General features: G+C 37.0%; 1 protein-coding gene across 1 annotated transcript in view; it reads right to left on the reverse strand.

Moving 5' to 3' along the window:
- Positions 1–5028: 5028 nt before the first annotated feature.
- The window catches only part of stxbp5a (syntaxin binding protein 5a (tomosyn)), an 80616-nt gene continuing 66772 nt past the window's right edge, over positions 5029–18872 (reverse strand). The window contains exons 17-27 of the mRNA XM_081378829.1: positions 17189–17314; positions 15303–15454; positions 14719–14781; positions 12444–12491; positions 10980–11030; positions 9029–9310; positions 8583–8952; positions 7100–7265; positions 6886–6997; positions 5638–5858; positions 5029–5448 (exon numbers count right to left, since the gene is read on the reverse strand). Coding sequence (XP_081234955.1) covers positions 5407–5448; positions 5638–5858; positions 6886–6997; positions 7100–7265; positions 8583–8952; positions 9029–9310; positions 10980–11030; positions 12444–12491; positions 14719–14781; positions 15303–15454; positions 17189–17314 — 1633 coding nt within the window. The 3' untranslated portion in view covers positions 5029–5406. The remainder of the gene's footprint in view (positions 5449–5637; positions 5859–6885; positions 6998–7099; positions 7266–8582; positions 8953–9028; positions 9311–10979; positions 11031–12443; positions 12492–14718; positions 14782–15302; positions 15455–17188; positions 17315–18872) is intronic.

Here is an 18872-nt window from a genome sequence, read left to right on the forward strand (position 1 = left end):
GTGTGTGTGTGTGTGTGTGTGTGTGTGTGTGTGTGTGTGTGAGAAAAAAAAATCAACTTTTTTCATTGTTTTGTGTTTCAAATTAAACCTGCAAATTTTATCCATGCCTTCATCATTTTCTCATTCAGAGTAGTGCCTCAGAGCAACATTTTCCTTTTCTTACTACCCCTCCTTGTGGCCTTTTATAGTATAACAGCATTCTTTTCATATATTTCTTTGAAATACTATATCAATGCTGTATCATATAAACATACATGATCAATAAGCAAAAGTGGGGAAAAAATGGGACAAATAAGTTTCCTGATTGATTCCCCTTTAATTACAACATCAGTAGAATGTAACAGTCACTGCACTGTAAAGAAGTTCAAGTTAATCGTTTATTTTGCTTTAAACATTAAGGATTTTTTAATGACTAATTTACATTTAGTATGCATTTTGCAATTTTTGTTTATGGATGTAATGTTTAGCATGCAAAATATAGAAGTTCACGACATACTCAAACATTTTGCCTCTGTCTGTGTAAAAGCATAATATGGAAGAAATAAATTATAATTAATATCTCTTGGGGCAAAAAAAAAACAAAACAAAAAAAAAAACTAACAGACCACAAATAACAGTTAAAAAAACAAATGAGCCAAGTCTTCCTCATGTACCGTACACAAAGTGCATGTTGTCAATGTCCATGAATTTTGATAAGGATACATTACGTGAATGTATACATTACTTTAATGTTGTGAAGTATCTCTAGGAGAGATTTTAATTTTATGTTTGGATTGGACATTTTATCTAATATTTTTATTATTACAGGAAGGGGGAAATGGTTTGATACCATCAACTATTAGCTCAGGAAGCCTCCTTTTGTTACTTCCGAAAGTGAGTCGAGTTTTCATGAAATGTTTTAATCCATTTGGAATAGCTTTTACAACTTGATGAAATTCTTTAAATGGAATGGGAAAATTGTAAAAACTCAAAGTATTCATAGGACAAAATGATTCCATTTTTATTAAATAAATCCATGTCAAAGTATATATTTTTTTTTCAAACTATTTGCACAAAAATAAGAATTTATTCCTTCAGGTAATGAGGCAATTGTTCCACAGAAGAATTTTGCGTGGAGGAAAATTGTGATGGAATTTTATTTTTCCAAGCCAATAATGCTTGCTGGTAAAAATTTTTTTACAATTTCTTAACCAAATAAAGTATTGTTAGTTTTTGTCTGATATATCCATTTTCAAAGGTCTTTGTCATTCTGAAAATCAAAATGAAAGATTTTTGGCTTTTAGTATGAATATGTTAGCCTTGCTGTTATCTATGAGCTAGTGTACTTTAAAACAATGACAAACTTACTTACTTAAAACTTACTGTCTCTCACTTTTGCCAATATGGATCAATGGTTTTGATGATATCACTCTGCACTTCAGCTTCTCATCAGATTTTCTGTCCAATCAAATGCTCTCTAGAATCTGAGGCGTCCTGCCCCCTACATTATAAACAGAAGAAGCTGTGGCTAAAATGGCTCATTTGTTCACACATTTACTGTTTTCTACATGGTGAATGGCATATAGTGCACTATATAGGGGATAGGGAACGATTTAGACTAAAGCAAATAAAGTCTGGTTTCACGTTAGTGTCACGTGAACCGCCGCAGCGCACACACAGTCTGCTCTGGCCCAGAAACATGATAGCACAAATAGCGCGGATCATGTGTGCAAGTCGGAGCGTTCCACAAAACGGATCAGAGAATTCTGAATTCTGCACAGAATGCTATATTTTAAAGCGATATGGAGGAGATTAGAAGGAAACTGCGGCTTTACTGAGCTCAACGGCTCTGGCCGAGCTGTGATGTAAATGAAACGCTATTGGCTATTTTAAGACAGCGATATGTCCCGCTGTCTTCCTGTTTCAGTGGGAATTGCATCAACACACTGAATAATGCTGCGCATTTCACAAAGCATTTCAGTGGGACATCATTGTAGTGGTTGTGGTCAAGCTTCAGCGTCCAACCAATCTCAGCGAACGGTGCAAATGAGAATACTCTTCTTACAAGTCTGTCTTTACAGAGAATACAAATATAACATGTATAAAACTTTTGTGATATTTTGTGAAGTGCCATCCCACATTATACGTTTAATAAAATAGGGCAATTTTAAGAACTAGAACCATGAGCCAGAAAACACAGAAAAGAATTTTAAATAGTTTTATTTTCCATTGCACAGTAATTTCTATCTACAGAAATTCTAAATCGTTTGTGGCAGCAGATAGTCATAAACATCCATGTGAAATTTGCATAAAACTGTACAAGAAATTGGCTACAATGAGAAAATACTGCAACCCACTGATAAACGTTATATTCAGGACAGAAAATGAATGAGGCTCTTCTGCATGTTAAAAGTGTAATATTTCAGGTAAGAATGTTCTGTCTGAGACAAATAAAACGATTCACTTAAAGTCAACATGAAACATTACAAAAATGAATAGATCAAATTAAAGCCAAGAAAGCAACAGGAACCTTTTTTTTTTTTTCCTTATTCATGAAAGATTACAAAGGGCAAACAACCAGGTTCACATTCAGAGTGACTCTGAAACCTCTATGAAACAGACATGAATGAACTAAAGGTGTGATCAATAAATTCTGCTGGAGTTTGAACACTTATTACTGACATTTACAGCATTACAGTTCAACACGGCTGATTGGATGCTTTTGTTTATCGACCGACAATGACAAAATGGCAACCTAGGACATCAAATCTTTCCTGGAGTAACCAATCTGTATGAGCCTACATGTTGAAAAGTAATTTTTGGTTTTAAATTGTAAATACCAACCATGTTGGGGCTTAAAATGCAATCGAACACAGAAACGAATGGCTTTTTTCAAACAACGAACCATACTGGTCCTCTGAAGACGCATTCTCAGATACTTCTTGTATGCAGGAATTGTAAGGGAACGCTCACTCACTCACTCACTCACTCACTCACTCACTCACTCACTCACTCATGTTTAATTGAACAAACAGATCACACAGCAGAAAACAAAGACATGAAGACAGTTGACAGAGCGCAGTGAGCTCAAAATACGTCCTCCTCAAAGCATATATAAAAATAATTTTGTAATAATCGATGATTAAAAATATGACAAGGATATCTATTCAGGGAAATACAGTACTGCAGAGAAAAATACACATCGTACAAATATAATTGAATTAGTTAATCAGACGAGATGACATATGAGCGAGATATTCAAAAACAAACCCGGTCTTCAGAAACACTATAACACCATGGCATGAAAACACATCTACAGAGAATATAGAGTCCAACACAGAGAAACATTTAGAGTCTGAGAGAGATTGGCTTCATTTGTTTTGTAATTCTTTTTCCCCTCCCCCCGTTTTTCTTTGTTTGAAGTACGGCATACGAAACACACGAAAGGCAGACTAGCACACAGCCAAAAACATCAGAAAAGTCCTCAACACTGTTACTGGATGCAGTGGTACTTCAGACACAAACAGCTGTCGAATGGAATACAGAACTCAATGAAAGAAAATCTTTGGCGTTTGAAAAGATATGGCAACTGTCTTAGGGTCGGTGTGGCCACGCCCACTCGCGATTGACGCTCCCAGATTGTCGAACTACTTCATTCACAGAATGGCAAAACACTTTGGGCAGAGAGGCAAGTGAGAATCAGTATCTTGGACGACAATGGATCACGTGATCAATGCAACATATATAGCAGCATTTCTTGCAAACCACAAAGAAATATAATGGCACTAAAATGTGGTTTGAAGGGAGAAATGGGACAAGAAAGACATTGACCGTACACTTTTTTAGTGTTACTTTCTAGTTTTCTGGTTTTGGATGTACAGCTAACACTCATTGTAGGTGTTTTCACAGATGAAGATGATCTTGAAGTACGTTGTGCATTTACCACATTACGCATGAAGCACCAGCGTGAAACCAGTACCATCGGATGCAAACTTGTTAGAACTATAATGAATATTGTTCCCAACCCAGTGAACGCATTCTATAATCAAGTCTCAAGTCACCACAGATTAGAGCTGGAAAAACCGCTCCAAATGTCCAGGTGTGAATAGCCGTTTCCAACAGTATAAGTGCTTTTTATATAACAAATGAAATGTGGACCTAAGTACAATCTCTACATGTTCAAGCGGTTTAATCTATGCAGGATGAAGGGATGAGAACGCTGGTCTAATGGACAAAATTAAATCCCAGAGCCAACACTAAAGAGACTGCGACGTCATTTTCAGTCACAACAAATGTTCTTGCTGTTGAGGTCTATATGGCTGTCTACCCCAAAAAAACAAAAAAAGATGGAGAGTTTTAAACCTTATTTTTGCCTATTTTCTTCCACAACTCTGTCCAGACCAGATATTTCCTGTACGGAGTTTCACAGAAAGTTTAAACATCTGTATAATGTATTACATGAAAATACCATCATCAAATCACTCACAGTTGGTTTACAAATAGTCATTTCTCAATTCATCCACATAAATCACGTCAGCTTATTCTAAACCCTCAAGATGGTACTTTAATGTAAAGCATTATTGAACTGATATTCACAATAATTTCGTAAAAAGATCACCAAAAAACGCATTTTATATTTAAGCAGACATTTACATTTTGCTAAATAAATAAATAAATAAATAAAAATAATAAAAATAAATAAATAAATATTCAAATGATAATTCAACCAAAAGGGATCATTTGGGGAAATGTTACAGGAATATACTGAGTAAATTTTTGGAGAAGGAGAAGGGAGATGTTCTCTCTTTCTCTGAAAGGTTTGACTCGTCCACGTTATAACATCATTTCCTGTGAATGGAGCTCTTCCCATGCTTCACCTGGTGTCTTCGTATTTTAGTTTCACTTATGACAGTAGCGAATATGGCATTTTTACAGACTTTGATGGAGATTTATATAGAATTATGTATATATATACTTTTTTTATGTTTTTAGTTTTAGGTTTGTTGTTTAGTTGTTGTATTTTTTTGTTTAGTCTGTTTGTCTTTTTTTGACTACTTGCTGCTCTCCGATGTGGGAGGCAGGACGTGATTCCAAAAAAACAACGGCACAAAAACAATTTCAAAGACTGAGAGAAGAAATGGGATTTCAGGGCCTACAAAGCCCAGCCGCCGTGAGAGAGCATTGGCGATATTAAACGAACAAACGGAAACCGAAGAGTGGACGCCGTCGTGGTGTGGCGTTCCTCAGATTGGGGCCGCTCTCAGTCTGTGCCTCAGTTCTGTATTTAATATTGTGCTAGGAAAGAGCGAGGGATCCCACTGGTCCAGCAGAGGAGAGATAAAGATGAGAGTGGGAAAAGGATTACGGATGAACAAGGCTGTGTAGGAGAACTCCTGAGTCCCTTTGGGCTCTGCTGTTCAGCGGAGATCAGAACTGGTACCATTTCTTATCCTTACACTTTAGCATCATCTGCAGCGGGGAGGAAAAACAGTGAAAAAGAAGATCAGAGTTAGAGACGCCGATCGAACTGCTACGATGCTGGTTCAGCTTCAACCTGATTAGAATGCGCATAAAAAACCTTTATGTAAGACGTAAACGTTTAGCTATTTTTAAGAAGGGATTCATCTGTTACTGGCATCAGCGGTGGGAACGCTGTACCTCATGAGCGTGTTTGGAGAATGAGTCAGCGCTGGCCATCATGGCTGCCGTCCGCTCTTCCACCTCGCCCAGTTTTTGCCCTCTCTCATCCAACGCTATCCGAGCTCGAGCTAGATCACCCACGATTCCTGACGCTGCCCCCTTCATGCCTTCTATACCCCCAGGACCTGGAATGTGCTGAGCCAGACTGCGTGCTGCTTTTCCGGCTCCTGTCTCGCCAACTGAAACAAATACAGAAGGAGAGTGTGAAAAGAAGAGAAGAGAAGGGGAGAATGTTACAAATGCACAACAGAAACAAACACGCTCTTTGTTTGGAGAACAGCACACATAGTTAAGATGTCACTTTTGAGAACAGAGCTCATTAAGATAACTAAGAGTAAGAGGCATAGGAGACTGAGATAGATGACACATGGGTCAGTTGTCACAAGTGTTACTTTTGTATTATTTATATACTGTTATAGTATTTATTAATATTTTCAATTAGCATTTATTTGTATATTTTTAGTTTTCATTTAAAATGTTTGGTCATTTGTCATTTGTATTAGTTTTTGTATACTGTATATATTCTATTTAACTTCTTTTTTTTTTAAAGGTCAGTTTTAGTAGCTAATAGAACTTGTTTTAGTTTAGTTTTTGAGTCAAATTTTCTCTACATATTTTTTTATTTATTTGATTTTGTATGTTGGTTTTAAACACGTAGTTAAAAACACTGTTATATTGGAATAATTTTTGTGAATTCTTTTATATCATTATATTTTTGTAATAGCTGATGGGTAAACAAGAGAACACCACACTAAAATGAACTGACATACATGCAGACAAGAGTTACATTATAATATTTTTCATGAATCTCAGGTTGCCACGTGTTTTAAATGCTGTAATTTTGTAGAATGTATTAATAATAATAGCTATTATTATATATTTTATAATGAAAAAAAAAATATGTATTATATTATATTGAATATTATACTATTATTTCGAAATTGACATAATATGTAAAAAATGTACTGAAAATGTTGTCAATGGTTCCATTGTTACTGGCTAATAATGTTCAAAAGTTTTTCATAGCCAGCAACATGTTAGGATTTAAGACAATAGGGCAATTGACTTTCAGAAATAAATCTAAAAAGTGACAGCTAGCCCCAGCCTCCCTACATCTAAACGGTCATCTGTTTGTGGTCTACATTTCTACAACAGTGATACTTCACACATCTGAGTGTTAAGAGCAGTTAATGAAAGATCACTCACAAAGATCTTCTCTGTCTAGAGACTGTGCTCCTCCTCCGAAAAGACCCTTAAAGAATCCCCTGTTAGGAGCTTCAGGTGTCTCCACTGGAGTGAACAGCTCGCCTAGCATCTCCTGTTTCACAATCCAATCATCATCATCAACATCATCAACGTACAGTAAATACTGTGCAATAGAAGAGTCTAGAAGAGCGGTTTCTGAATATGTTTTGCTCACCTGTAAGTTCTCACAGACCTCCTGGCTGTAGGTGATCCTCTGGATCTCGGTAGGGGAGGTCAGGTACAAGGCCTGGCCGAGGTTGGAGAAGCAGAACGTTCTCGCTATCCTCATATCAGTCAGGGGTAGGTAATTTACATCCAGCAACGGTCTCAACCCTGGCAGACTGAAACAGCATGACACAGAGAGACATTTCTTTAGCTATGGCATATCTTACCTCCTCTATTATTCAAGAGCTGCAAAGCCGAGACTGTGGCAGTGATCGTTTTGTCCTTCAGAATGTGCTGTTAAATTACGGGGTACAAGCATTTAGGATTTTCCAGATGTTATCTGCAACAATACCCCCAAGGTCTTCATGTTTGATGGTTAACTTTGACCTTCCTGCAGTCACACAGAAGTGTGTGTCTCTGAAGATTTATAAGCCAAAGTGATTCAGAGAGCAATACAATGATTAGATCTGTGTTGCAATAGCAACATGCCCCCCGGCTCTGACTTTGCTGAACAGTGGAGCAAGACGACAAAATTGTATACTGAAAATAGCTTGATTTCCAAATTTACTGTGCTTGCTACAGTGTATTAGACTGGGTAAACTTGATTTCGCCCTGCAGCTCAGGCTGGAAACCTGTACATTTTTCTATCCTGCTTCCGTTACAAATCTGCGGGGACCAATCACAACCTGGCTTATCCACCTGGCGCGCTATTGGCGGGTTTAACACGATGGCGATAGAGAAGCGACGGCAAGCAGCTTTTTAAAGCTAAGATTTAGTTCAGCAAACAAATCGCTCGAGTGGGTGTAAATACAACTCACTTTCATGGTTTTTTGTTTTGCACAACCTGCAAAAATCGCTTGATGCCATTGCTGCTTCTGCAAACCACTGATCAATGCTACAAACCAACACGTTTGTTCACACGTTTCCTGCCTGGAGGTTTCGCTGCAAAGTACGTCACCCGGATCATTGGTCTGATTGGTTGAAGGACTATCCAATTGCGTACAGTCATTTGAACTATGCCCGTTGATCACGCCTCTTGTACAGTAGAAAATACAGAACAGACTCCCCAGACTAATGTTCAATCTTAAAAGATAGCCAGACTAACAGTATATCAATATCAAGCTACGAACAATTCCTCACTTCAGTGATACAATTCCCAGAGAACATGTAGTCCCAGTTGCAGTCTTCAATAGAGCAGCATTTAAAATATGTTTAAAATTTTAAAATATATTTAAAACAGAACACAGTCATTTTAAATTGTAATAATATTTCACAAATTTCCAAATTTATTATTATATAAATGCAGCCTGGTTGAGCATTAGAGACTTTTAAAAACTAACCATGCTTGCTAAATTTTGATCTAATAGTGTAAACATTTTTATAATTTAATTGTGAATTCGATTTTTATGTATTTAAACGTCCCAACATGAAGTCCTAAATCAGTGCCTCTAAATATCCTCATCTGTCTCATGTTGAAGGGCATCTTCTCTCACCTGAGGGTCATGATGTGTCCGTTGGCACAGAAGCAGGCCAAACAAATGCCAGCGTTCAGCTGTACCACATCTGCCCGCAGCACAAAAGATGTTTCGGTGATGTTGTGTTTGAACACGCAGGTCTGAGAGGGCAGGGCTATGACTTTGGCCTGTTTCTCAGAGCACACCACGGCATACTGGTTTTCATTCAGTTCCTGGGATGTGGATGGGGATACAGACACCGGCCGTCTCTTACGGACCTTGTCCCGCTCCTCTCCGTTGGCTGGAGCGTTGGGTTCATACCATGGCTCGAAAGCAGAGGCGAGGAGAGACCCTGTAGAATCTAAGAAGGCCATCCGGAGGACGCTACCCTTCAACCTGATAAGAGTGCCTGCGCAGAGGAGGATGTTAGAGTAAGGGGGGAGGGGGGGAAACCCTCATATTAACCCTCAAATGTGCTGACTTACCACAAGGGGAGACAATGACTGGCTGCAGAAGCCTCTGCTCTCCAGCAGGGGGCATGTTGAGGGAGATGGCCAGGACTGTGCCCAAGGACGTGCCAACCCACAGACTAGGTGTGAGCCCGCCGTCTGCTTTGCGTGTGTACGTCTCACAGAAAAAGAAAGATGTGATGGCCTCTCGTGATTCCTTGTCAATACTGGTCACGCTGGAGCTCCGCGAGCGGCTGAAGGAGTTGTCCCTGTTGTCTAGGGGTATGGAACCCCGTGGGGGACATACAGAGAGTAGGACAGTAGAGAGAAAAACACAGAAAGGTAAAGCCCCCGCTCCAAGACAACAACTGACAGATTAACATCATTACTCCGTATAACATAACAGCTCCTTGAGCAGAAATTCAATTTCCCTTGGTGATGTGGTTTAAGCAAGTTAAATCATACAGTACAACATCCTTCAGTGGTGAGAAAATGACCTTTAGTGTGGGAAATGAGGCAGTCTCTCCAGTGTGATGGAGACAAATGGTATTCCCAAGATTGGGATGACCAGATGCCCTATTTTCCTGGAACACTTGCGTATTTTAGACCCTTTTACCCAACCTCATTTATTTGAAAACTGGCTCTACTAGAACATCTCCTAAAATAAATCCACATGTGGACATGTTAAAGGGGTCTGAAAATGGGACTATTCTGGGGAAAACTTGACGTCTGGTCACCCATTCCAAGATGTGTTCAGTCTGGAAATTAAAAAAATATAAATAAATAAAATAATGGAAGCATGTGACAGAGAAAGATAATGTTGTTTACATGAATATAAAATTATATATTCCCTATTTAAAAAAAAAGTTTGGGGTCTGTAAGATTTTCTAATGTTTTTGAAAGAAGTATTTTATGCTCACCATGGCTGCATTTATTGATCAAAAATTGAGTAAAGACAGTAGTATTATGAAATATTATATTGTATGAATATATTTTAAAATGTAATTTGTTCCTGTGATGGCAGGAATTACTACAGTCTTCAATTCTGCTGCTTAAAATATTTGTGGAAAATTACATTTTAAAAGAAAAATCAGGATTCTTTGATGAATAGAAAGAACAGTGTTTCTTTGAAACAATTTTTTTACGATATGTCTTATTGTCATTCTGTATTCAATTTAATGCGTCCTTGCTGAATAAAAGTATTCTTAAAAAAAAAATCGTACTCACCCCAAACTTTTGAACGACAGTGTATATATAAAGCTGTCCTATTTAAAACAAATACCTGACATCCGATAGTTTAATTGTATAACTTTTCTCATATACAGTAATGACACTGTATGTGTGGGGAAAAGATCTTTACATCAACCTACACATTTGATTTCCATTTCAAATCAGCCGATTCCAGAAAGTACTCCTTGAGGGAATTCCCTAAAAAAACACTCCTGCTGGAAACTGATGACAGAACTGAAATTGATACTGAATTAAATACCAGAAAATGCTGAACTGGCAAAGCTGCCCTGTGTTTATCAGGATAAGAGTTGGGAAGACTGACAGAAAACCCTGACCACATAAAAAAGTAAATCTGTGGTTTTGGACATGATGTGCCAGACACTCACAAGCCTTTTGATAAACCAATACAATCTTCATGTGTATGTCAGACCCAAGAATCAAGACATAAGAGCAGAGTCAGCTTCAGATAAACATCTTTTTATATATATATATATATATATATATATATATATATATATATATATATATATATATATATATATATATAAACTATTTTTTTATAAATAAGTTATAATGCCAGAAATTCAGTATATACAGAGCTCTGAAAGTGCAGGAATCCTGACACAACCTTAGTCTTTGGCTAACTGACATGAGATGTTCAAAGAAAGTGAGCATGTGGACCCTTCAGATTCTGATAATGTGCTGATGGACTCCACATTCAAAAGTTGTGTAGCATGAACACAAAGTCAAGGCTTACCCAAGTCTGGCTTTAGCTCAGTAGGCAAGCTTAATTTCCGTGACATCTTTGCTGGAAAAAAGAGAACACCTCTCTTTACAAACACATTGAAGCCTCAGTAAAAGCCATGCAATGCTAGAACAAGTTGTGCTCCAGAAAACACCAGACAACATAGCCAAAGGGTTTTTTTTTAATCATCCTGAGGGACACAGACGCTTCAAACAGGAAAAAGGAGACACTGCAATATTTTTCAGCGACAAACTGCATAATGCTGCATGCTGGACAAACAGTACTGGGATGTAAATGGGTATAATTTGGCCACACGAAGTCCTGAAAGGAAAATAATTAACATCAGAACAAACAAAACAATCATTCTCAGCACCCCATGCCACAACCATGCACCACACAGGAGAATACAGACTGGACATTATGAATGATTTTGTACATTCATTTGTGTACCCTTGCCACATACAGTACATGTAGGCATCTGTCAACTTTTAACTATTGACTTTTATATATAAATGTAATAACTGCCAGATGAACATGTGACATATACTATTTTGAACTTTAACCTTAGCTGTGTATATATATGCGATCATTTTTTACTTGAGGAGGGTGTTTCGCATAAGATATTAAGCCTTGATTTCTGAGAACATTTAATATAACTATTATATTATATTCTAACCCCATTAGCAAGCATTCTGCATTTTCAGTTCTGTTTTTTAGTACTATTTTTAAATTTACAAATTTATTTTTATTCAATTTATTTTACAAAGTTTTTGATCAGTGACTGTTTTCATTAGAAAGTTAAGTTTAAGTTTTAGTTAACACTAATAACCCTGACACAATTCTGTTAGATTAAGCTTAAAACAAGACTAGACTAACTGCTAATTGAGTAAGAAAGATCATTAAGGATGTTTAAATATTTTCAGTGGAAAGTAATTTTTTACAGTTTAGTGAGCTCAGCATTCAACAAAAAATAAAAGCAACTAAACAAAGACTGGCTTCACAGCTTGTCTATGTAAGAACAACTAAGGAAATCTAAATGATAAATGACCCAAACCTGTATATTTTGTTTTCCTAATATTTCTCCAGTGAATCCAGAATCCAATCCATCAAAATAAATGTGTATTTTTCTAATTCCCATCCTCACTATCCTGTGCTGAGATGTACGGACATAAAGAGACAGGAAGTACAGGAAGACATCAAATCGAAAACCTTCATTCCTACAGACAGACAATCATCGGACGCAACCACCAGTGTGGCAAAAGAGAAACGCCTCAAGCAAATCACCACAAGCACATGTCACCATGTTACATGCGTGCTACATGAACGTAGCATGCAGTGGGAATTTCCGTCGGGGATATTCAAGTAGCTGTGTTCTAGGAGACAGGCATGTCCCCTGTTTTGTTCATACATAGAGACAGAGACAGTGTGGTTGAACAAAACCAGTGGAACCTCTTTTACGCCGTCATCCAACCTTACCTCCTCTCCCTCCTCCATTGTAGAAATGCTGATGGTTTGACATCAAGACTTTTTGGGAGGAAGTAAAGCATACGAGCAGTTAGAGATATTTTTACGCTTTCTGCGAGCAACATACAGCGCAAGAGTGTCATAACGTGAAAGATTATGTGTCGATCGCAATCATTTGCTCTTCATCTGGCCGTGTCGAGGTGTTACAGCAAGTGTACGCTGCTATTTGCACGATGATTACAGGGACCTTCTTTCAATATTTGATCAAACCACTCGCTGAGAGAACAGCTGCAGAGGTCTGTGCTCTAACTGAAGGTTAAGTCATTTTGGAGACACATTCTCATTCTGTTCTGACCTTTCGGAGCAAATCTTATCTCTATTTTGAGATCTGCCCGGGTCTCTGAGTGTGAATGTCACGCTCTTTCTAGAAGGAGGTTTTTAGGTTGTCTTCAGCTTATCACGCCACCTTCAGCTGCGCTTAATGAACTAAAGAAAGAGAATGCAAATGTTTTAGGATTACCTTGTCTCGTGTGTTATCACCTTGAATGGTTTTGCATTTTATATTTGCATGTTATCCACAAAAAAACAATGCTAATTTGAATAATGATGGCAAAATAATGTTCTTTATCCCACCCCAGAGGAAGACGTGATCTTATAGTAAAGGTTAAGAATCTGAAAGAAAAAAGAAAAAAAAACTCCCTGGGAAAGTGTTATTTGCATAACATGAATCTAAAACGTAACAAAAAGTTCATGGCAAAACCTCTACAGTACGTGACACATTTTCGATTAAATATTTGGTTACACAATTCAGTGACAGTATCTGAAAGCAATCAATACCTCATTAATCGCAGTCTAAAAGCACTCTCAACTAAGAGTGCAGTGTTTTACAGTGCATTTACAAGCTTTGGTTGTCTAGTAAATTTAGATTTAATGTGTCCTTAACGCCCACAAAAACAGCTGTGACTTGCTTCAGCTGCTACATATTCAGTTATTTTGTGCATATCATTTTAGAAACCACTTCCTAACAGTTCATCCAGTGTGACCAGCACCAGTCTGTATGTTTATTTTAGCAAACGCTTTGATGAAAAGACAGTTTAGCTGAAGGGCACAATGGTCCCCCTTCAGGGCTTTGAACCTACAACTTGTTTCTAGCCCAGATGTTTAACCACTAACCTCCCACCAGGCATGAGCACCTTGTCACAATGTCAGTCACCATTACCATTCATCACAATGTCAGCCATCATCAGTCATCTGTGACCCTTTGTGAACTTTTGTTCTCCTCCACAGACACACACGCAAAGTTCTATGGTGTTACATAAGGTGTGCCATGTTAACACTGCTAATGATTTTCAGCAGAGGCCAGTCTAATGCTGAGATATTAACAAAATAACTGCACACTTGTTTTGTGTAAACTTGATATTTGGTGTAGAGGTTATGTTGCTTAAGTAGTAATGAATCACCCAAAAAACAACGTACTTGTACACCCACGAGTTGTTTGATCAAAAATAACAACTAAAGAACCAGATTAGTCTGAATTGTAAACATAATTCAGACTGGTAAATTTGATCAAATGATTCATTGAAAAAATATGAACAATTGATTTTCAGATCATACATCACTACTTCTCTCATGAACTCATGAAGAGATGCCAATTTTTCAATTATTTCACACAAAACTACAGTAAGGCATCAGAGGACTTGACACACAAAGTTTGGGATCAGTAAGATTTTTTTAAAAATACTATAAATTTTATATATATACAGTATATATATAATCAAAAATACAGTACAGCAATGCCACATGCTCATTATATGGCTATGCTGATCTGGTGCTCAAATATTTCTTCTTATTATTATCAATGTTGAAAAAAGTTGTGCTGCTTAATATTTCAGTGGAAACCATAATACTTTTTTCAGCATAAAATCTTTTCTAACAATGTAAAAGTCTTGACTGTCACTTCTAATCAATTCCATGCATCTTTGCTAAATAAAAGTATTCTTACTGACCCCAAACTTTTGGCCAACAGTGCACTGTTGTAGTTCTTTTCCAGAAGAAAGAAAGTCATAAGGGTTTGGAACAACATGACGATGATTAATGACAGAATTCTCAATTTTTGGGTGAACTATCCCTTTAGTCCTGAACAGAGGAATCGATTGAAACCCTAAAATCCCCTGTGGAGCTCATAACATATGGCTTTCAGCAGACTCAAGTGTCAGACTCAGGACTGATCAGTATGATGGTGTTAGTGGGCGGTATGGACTGTGTCATGCTCTGAGGGACGTTTTACCTGAGGTGGGGGACTTGCAGCGATCCTCTGAGGTGGCTGAGCCCTCGTTAATGTCACAAAGCCCTGTAGAGAGAAAGAGAAACATGAGTGCCACACTATGGACCATGTGAAATGTGTGCTACAGTAGTATCTGTACTTTACGTGAAAATGCAGTCTAAGATATATTTTAATGGGTTGTACAACTGACACATACATGAGGTGCAGTGTGTAGCCCTTGCTCTGATCTCGGAGTTGAGAGGCAGATGGGCAGACAGGAGCTGAACCCAGCTGCTCTGATCAGCACTCTCCCTGTGCGCACATCCGACAGATCCCAGCCCCCCGCTAAATATCACTCATTACCCCCGACACAAACACACACCGGATAATCTAACAACCAGTCCATTGCCAAGTCTCAGCAATCATCTCTTTCTTACTATTATGTGTTTAGCTGCAATTATGCATTCCACCAGCAGGGGTCACATTGCTGTATTCCTCTCAGTGCACTGCTGCATGTCCTGCCAATGGTGTGTTTATATACTATATATATGTGTGTATGTGTGCTCTGTCTATTATGGATGAAAACAATGTCTCAGTGCATATCAGACCTCCAGAAGGTTGTCGGCTCTTGCGGGGAGATCGCAGTTGTCTCTGGTAAGGGTCATTAGATCCATACAATTCCACAGTTCCCAGATTCAACAGAACAGTCTTCTGTAAGTAATCCACAACTGCCAGACCGTTGCTATTTCCAAACACCACCCTATGACACACATGAACATTCTGCTTTAAAGACCAGCTTAAAATGAATTTCTTTGCTGATCCAGATTGGTTGGTTTAATGTTGGTTTACACTGGTTTAGTGCTGGTCAGGCTAGTGGACCAGCATAATAATGCCAAAACATATCTGGTGAAGCCGGTCAACCAGCATGGCACTTTCTCAAGGACACTGCAGTGCACCAGCATCCAATACATATTTGCCTAGATTCTCATATTTTCAAGGGCAGTTTGCTGTAAGTTTAGCTTTGATCGTTGTGACGATTCATTGCTATAAATACTTCGACAAGCATGAAATTTAATTAAAAAAAAAACAATATGATATAATACATAATATATATGTGATGGAAAAATTATCTTTCTCCTTAAGAGCATTAAGGGAAGACTTCCTCCAAATATGGAGTAAATGGATTGATTACATTAAACCAGTACGCCCAGACCTCTTTTGAAAGGTTAATTTTTTAATTTATTTATTTTTAACTATTGGAATACGGCAATTTTTGGAATCTTCTGTAAGTAATAGCTCCCCATGTTCTATTGTATATAGTTACTGTTAAGAGGAGGAAACAAAGCATTGGTGACAATTGTAAAAACTTCTTTCCAGGCCTGAGAGAATACACTCTGTATTGATAATTGTTTTTATGTGTATACGAGTATGTATGTACAGTATATGTATATGTTTATTTTTCATTATTATTAATACTGTTTTGATATATATGTATTTGCATAAACTTTCAAGTGTCTTTGATCTAGGAATATATTGAAGGCCTGCTTTCTATATTTCTCCTTGAAAAATGAAAAAAAAAAAATTACAAAAAAATAAAAATAAAAATAAAATAAAAAAAACATTCTGCAGCAAGGTCAGAAAATAGCCAGGGCAAAGTAGTGAATTCCTCCATGTTTTTTTTTTTTTTTTAAATCTATTATCCAACATTTGATTATCTTCAATTATATAGGTTTAGAAATTATAGTGATCATTATAAATAAATTGAAGTATTTGACACACATGGACAACATACTTTAAATTCCAAAGGTAAAAAAAAAAAAATAAATCCAGGAGATAATAAAATTTATATTATATATACTTTTAATCAGTAAGGATGCAAGACATTTATAATGATACGAATGCTATGATACGAACAGATTTCTATTTTTTAAATTAATTATGATCTTTTGTACGGTCTATTTATCAAAGAATTGTGAAAAAATAGAATCATAGTTTCCACAAAAATAAATTAAACTAAGCAAAACAACTGTTTTCAACTTTTATAATTATAAGAAAAGATTCTTGACAGTTTCAAATCAGCATATTAAAATTATTTCTGAAGGATCATGTGACACTGAAGTAATGGCAAATTCAGCTTCACATTACAAAAACAATTAATTAAAATAGAAAAGTTGTTTCTAATTGTAATAATATACAAAAAACAGTTATTTCCAATTGTACAAATATTTCACAATATTACCTGTTTTATCATATTTTTGTTCAAATACAAACTTTTGAATGATTGTGTTTAGTGTGAAGATCAAACCAACATTGAAGTTGTTATACGTTGAAAATCTCGACATCAATCTTGACGTCAAAATATTTTAATGCAAATATAAAAACAAAGCAAATGTTGTCCTTTCATCAAAATTTCTGAAACTAATCTGCAGCGTTTGATCTACTTATTTGTATTAAGCACCGAACCACCTGACAAAAAAATGCAAAACAGACTCACAAGCCATAGCACGAGTTGATGGCCAGGCTGCTGATCTGCTGGGGCGGCTCTCCACTGACCCACACCAGCTGTACCACCAGCTCCACCTGATACCCAGGAGACTGCTTCAGAGGACTGCTGCGCACCCTGAGGGAGTGACAGAGAGAGGACATGCTTTATAGACAGACCCTGACAAAAAAAGTATAACATTTACTAGACAATGTGAGGTTACACTTTATTTTACAGTGTCCTTGTTACATATGTTACATGTATTTACCATAGTAATTTATGCATAATAACATGCAACTAACCCTCAACCAAATATTAACAGTACCCTAACCCTATAGTAAGTACATATGTGGTTAAATGTATAATTACACTGTAACAATGACACCTTCATATAAAGTGTAACCCAATGTGATATATTACATACTTGGGGATGGGTTCCCAAGATCTTGAAAGTCATGATCAATCATAAAAACAGATTATTCAACTTCAAAATGAGCAAAATCTAGTAACAACTATATGAAAACATGCCAGAAAAGGGGCAGAACTAGGCAACTCTGTAGTCTGATTTGTCAGGCAGCAATTTGCGTCAACACTGAAAACACTAACTTTCAGTCTGTGGCAGCTAAAGCACTCAACGCTCTGTTTGGAGAGGGATAGGGGGCGTACACACAGGACACAATCAATAACAGCCAGACGGAGCACAGCTAAATGGAACAAAATGCAGGAGACGTGAGATGTGTTTGTAAAAGTAGAACCATTTTTGACTTGATGTGTCATCTTAAACAAGACACTCATATTTGGTGAATATCTGTTGGGTTCTCAAAATGACCAAAATGTATACTGTGGGGTCCAAAAGTCTGAGACTACATTGAAAAAATGAACATTTTAAACATCGAAATAATTTTAAATTAAACAAATCTGGTTGACAATCTTGTATTAATTTGATATTTATTTTTAATTTTACAATATTACTAGGTAAATTAAAATAAGGGGATTTGTATAGACAGTCAGATTTTTTTTTTTTTTTTTGAGTTTTCCTTCCATTGAAGCACAAGATGCTCTTTGGATCATTTGGATCAAAACATGCTGGATCACATGATCATCACGTTTGACATAAACTTGTGAAGTTCATGCAGATCAAGTGCTGCTGTCATTAAAGCAAGAGGACAACGTACCAAAACTAAGAAATAATATAGATTAATAGACAATTAGAAACGTTTTTGGGGCAGACCTGACCTGTTGAAAAGAGATGGTATTCATCCCTCCTGGGATGGTGCTGCTCTTCTCTCTAGTAATATGGCACATAGTCTTAGAGCTCAAACATGACAATCTGGGCACCAGGTCAGGAAGCAGACAGACTGGCTAAACCGACCGTCTGCTAGCGGTCTCACGTCACCAAGGTCCCATAAATCCCATCACATAGAGACTCTTTCACCTAGCTATCATCATATACAGATTGTGTCTGTTCCCCGAATTAGGAAATACAAAAAACTCCCAAACCCATTTAAGGGTAATAATTTAATTGATGTTCAACAAATAAAAAACAGATCTAATACCGATGAACAAATGATTAAGCTTGGGTTGCTGATTATTCTATCCCTTTTATTGTTAATGATATGATTACAGATAATAACCTAGATGTGCTGTGTTTGACAGAAACCTGGCTAAAACCAAACGATTACATTACTTTAAATGA

Source organism: Scardinius erythrophthalmus, assembly GCF_964197995.2.
Source record: "Scardinius erythrophthalmus genome assembly, chromosome: 11".
In the NCBI taxonomy this organism is placed as follows: domain Eukaryota; kingdom Metazoa; phylum Chordata; class Actinopteri; order Cypriniformes; family Leuciscidae; genus Scardinius; species Scardinius erythrophthalmus.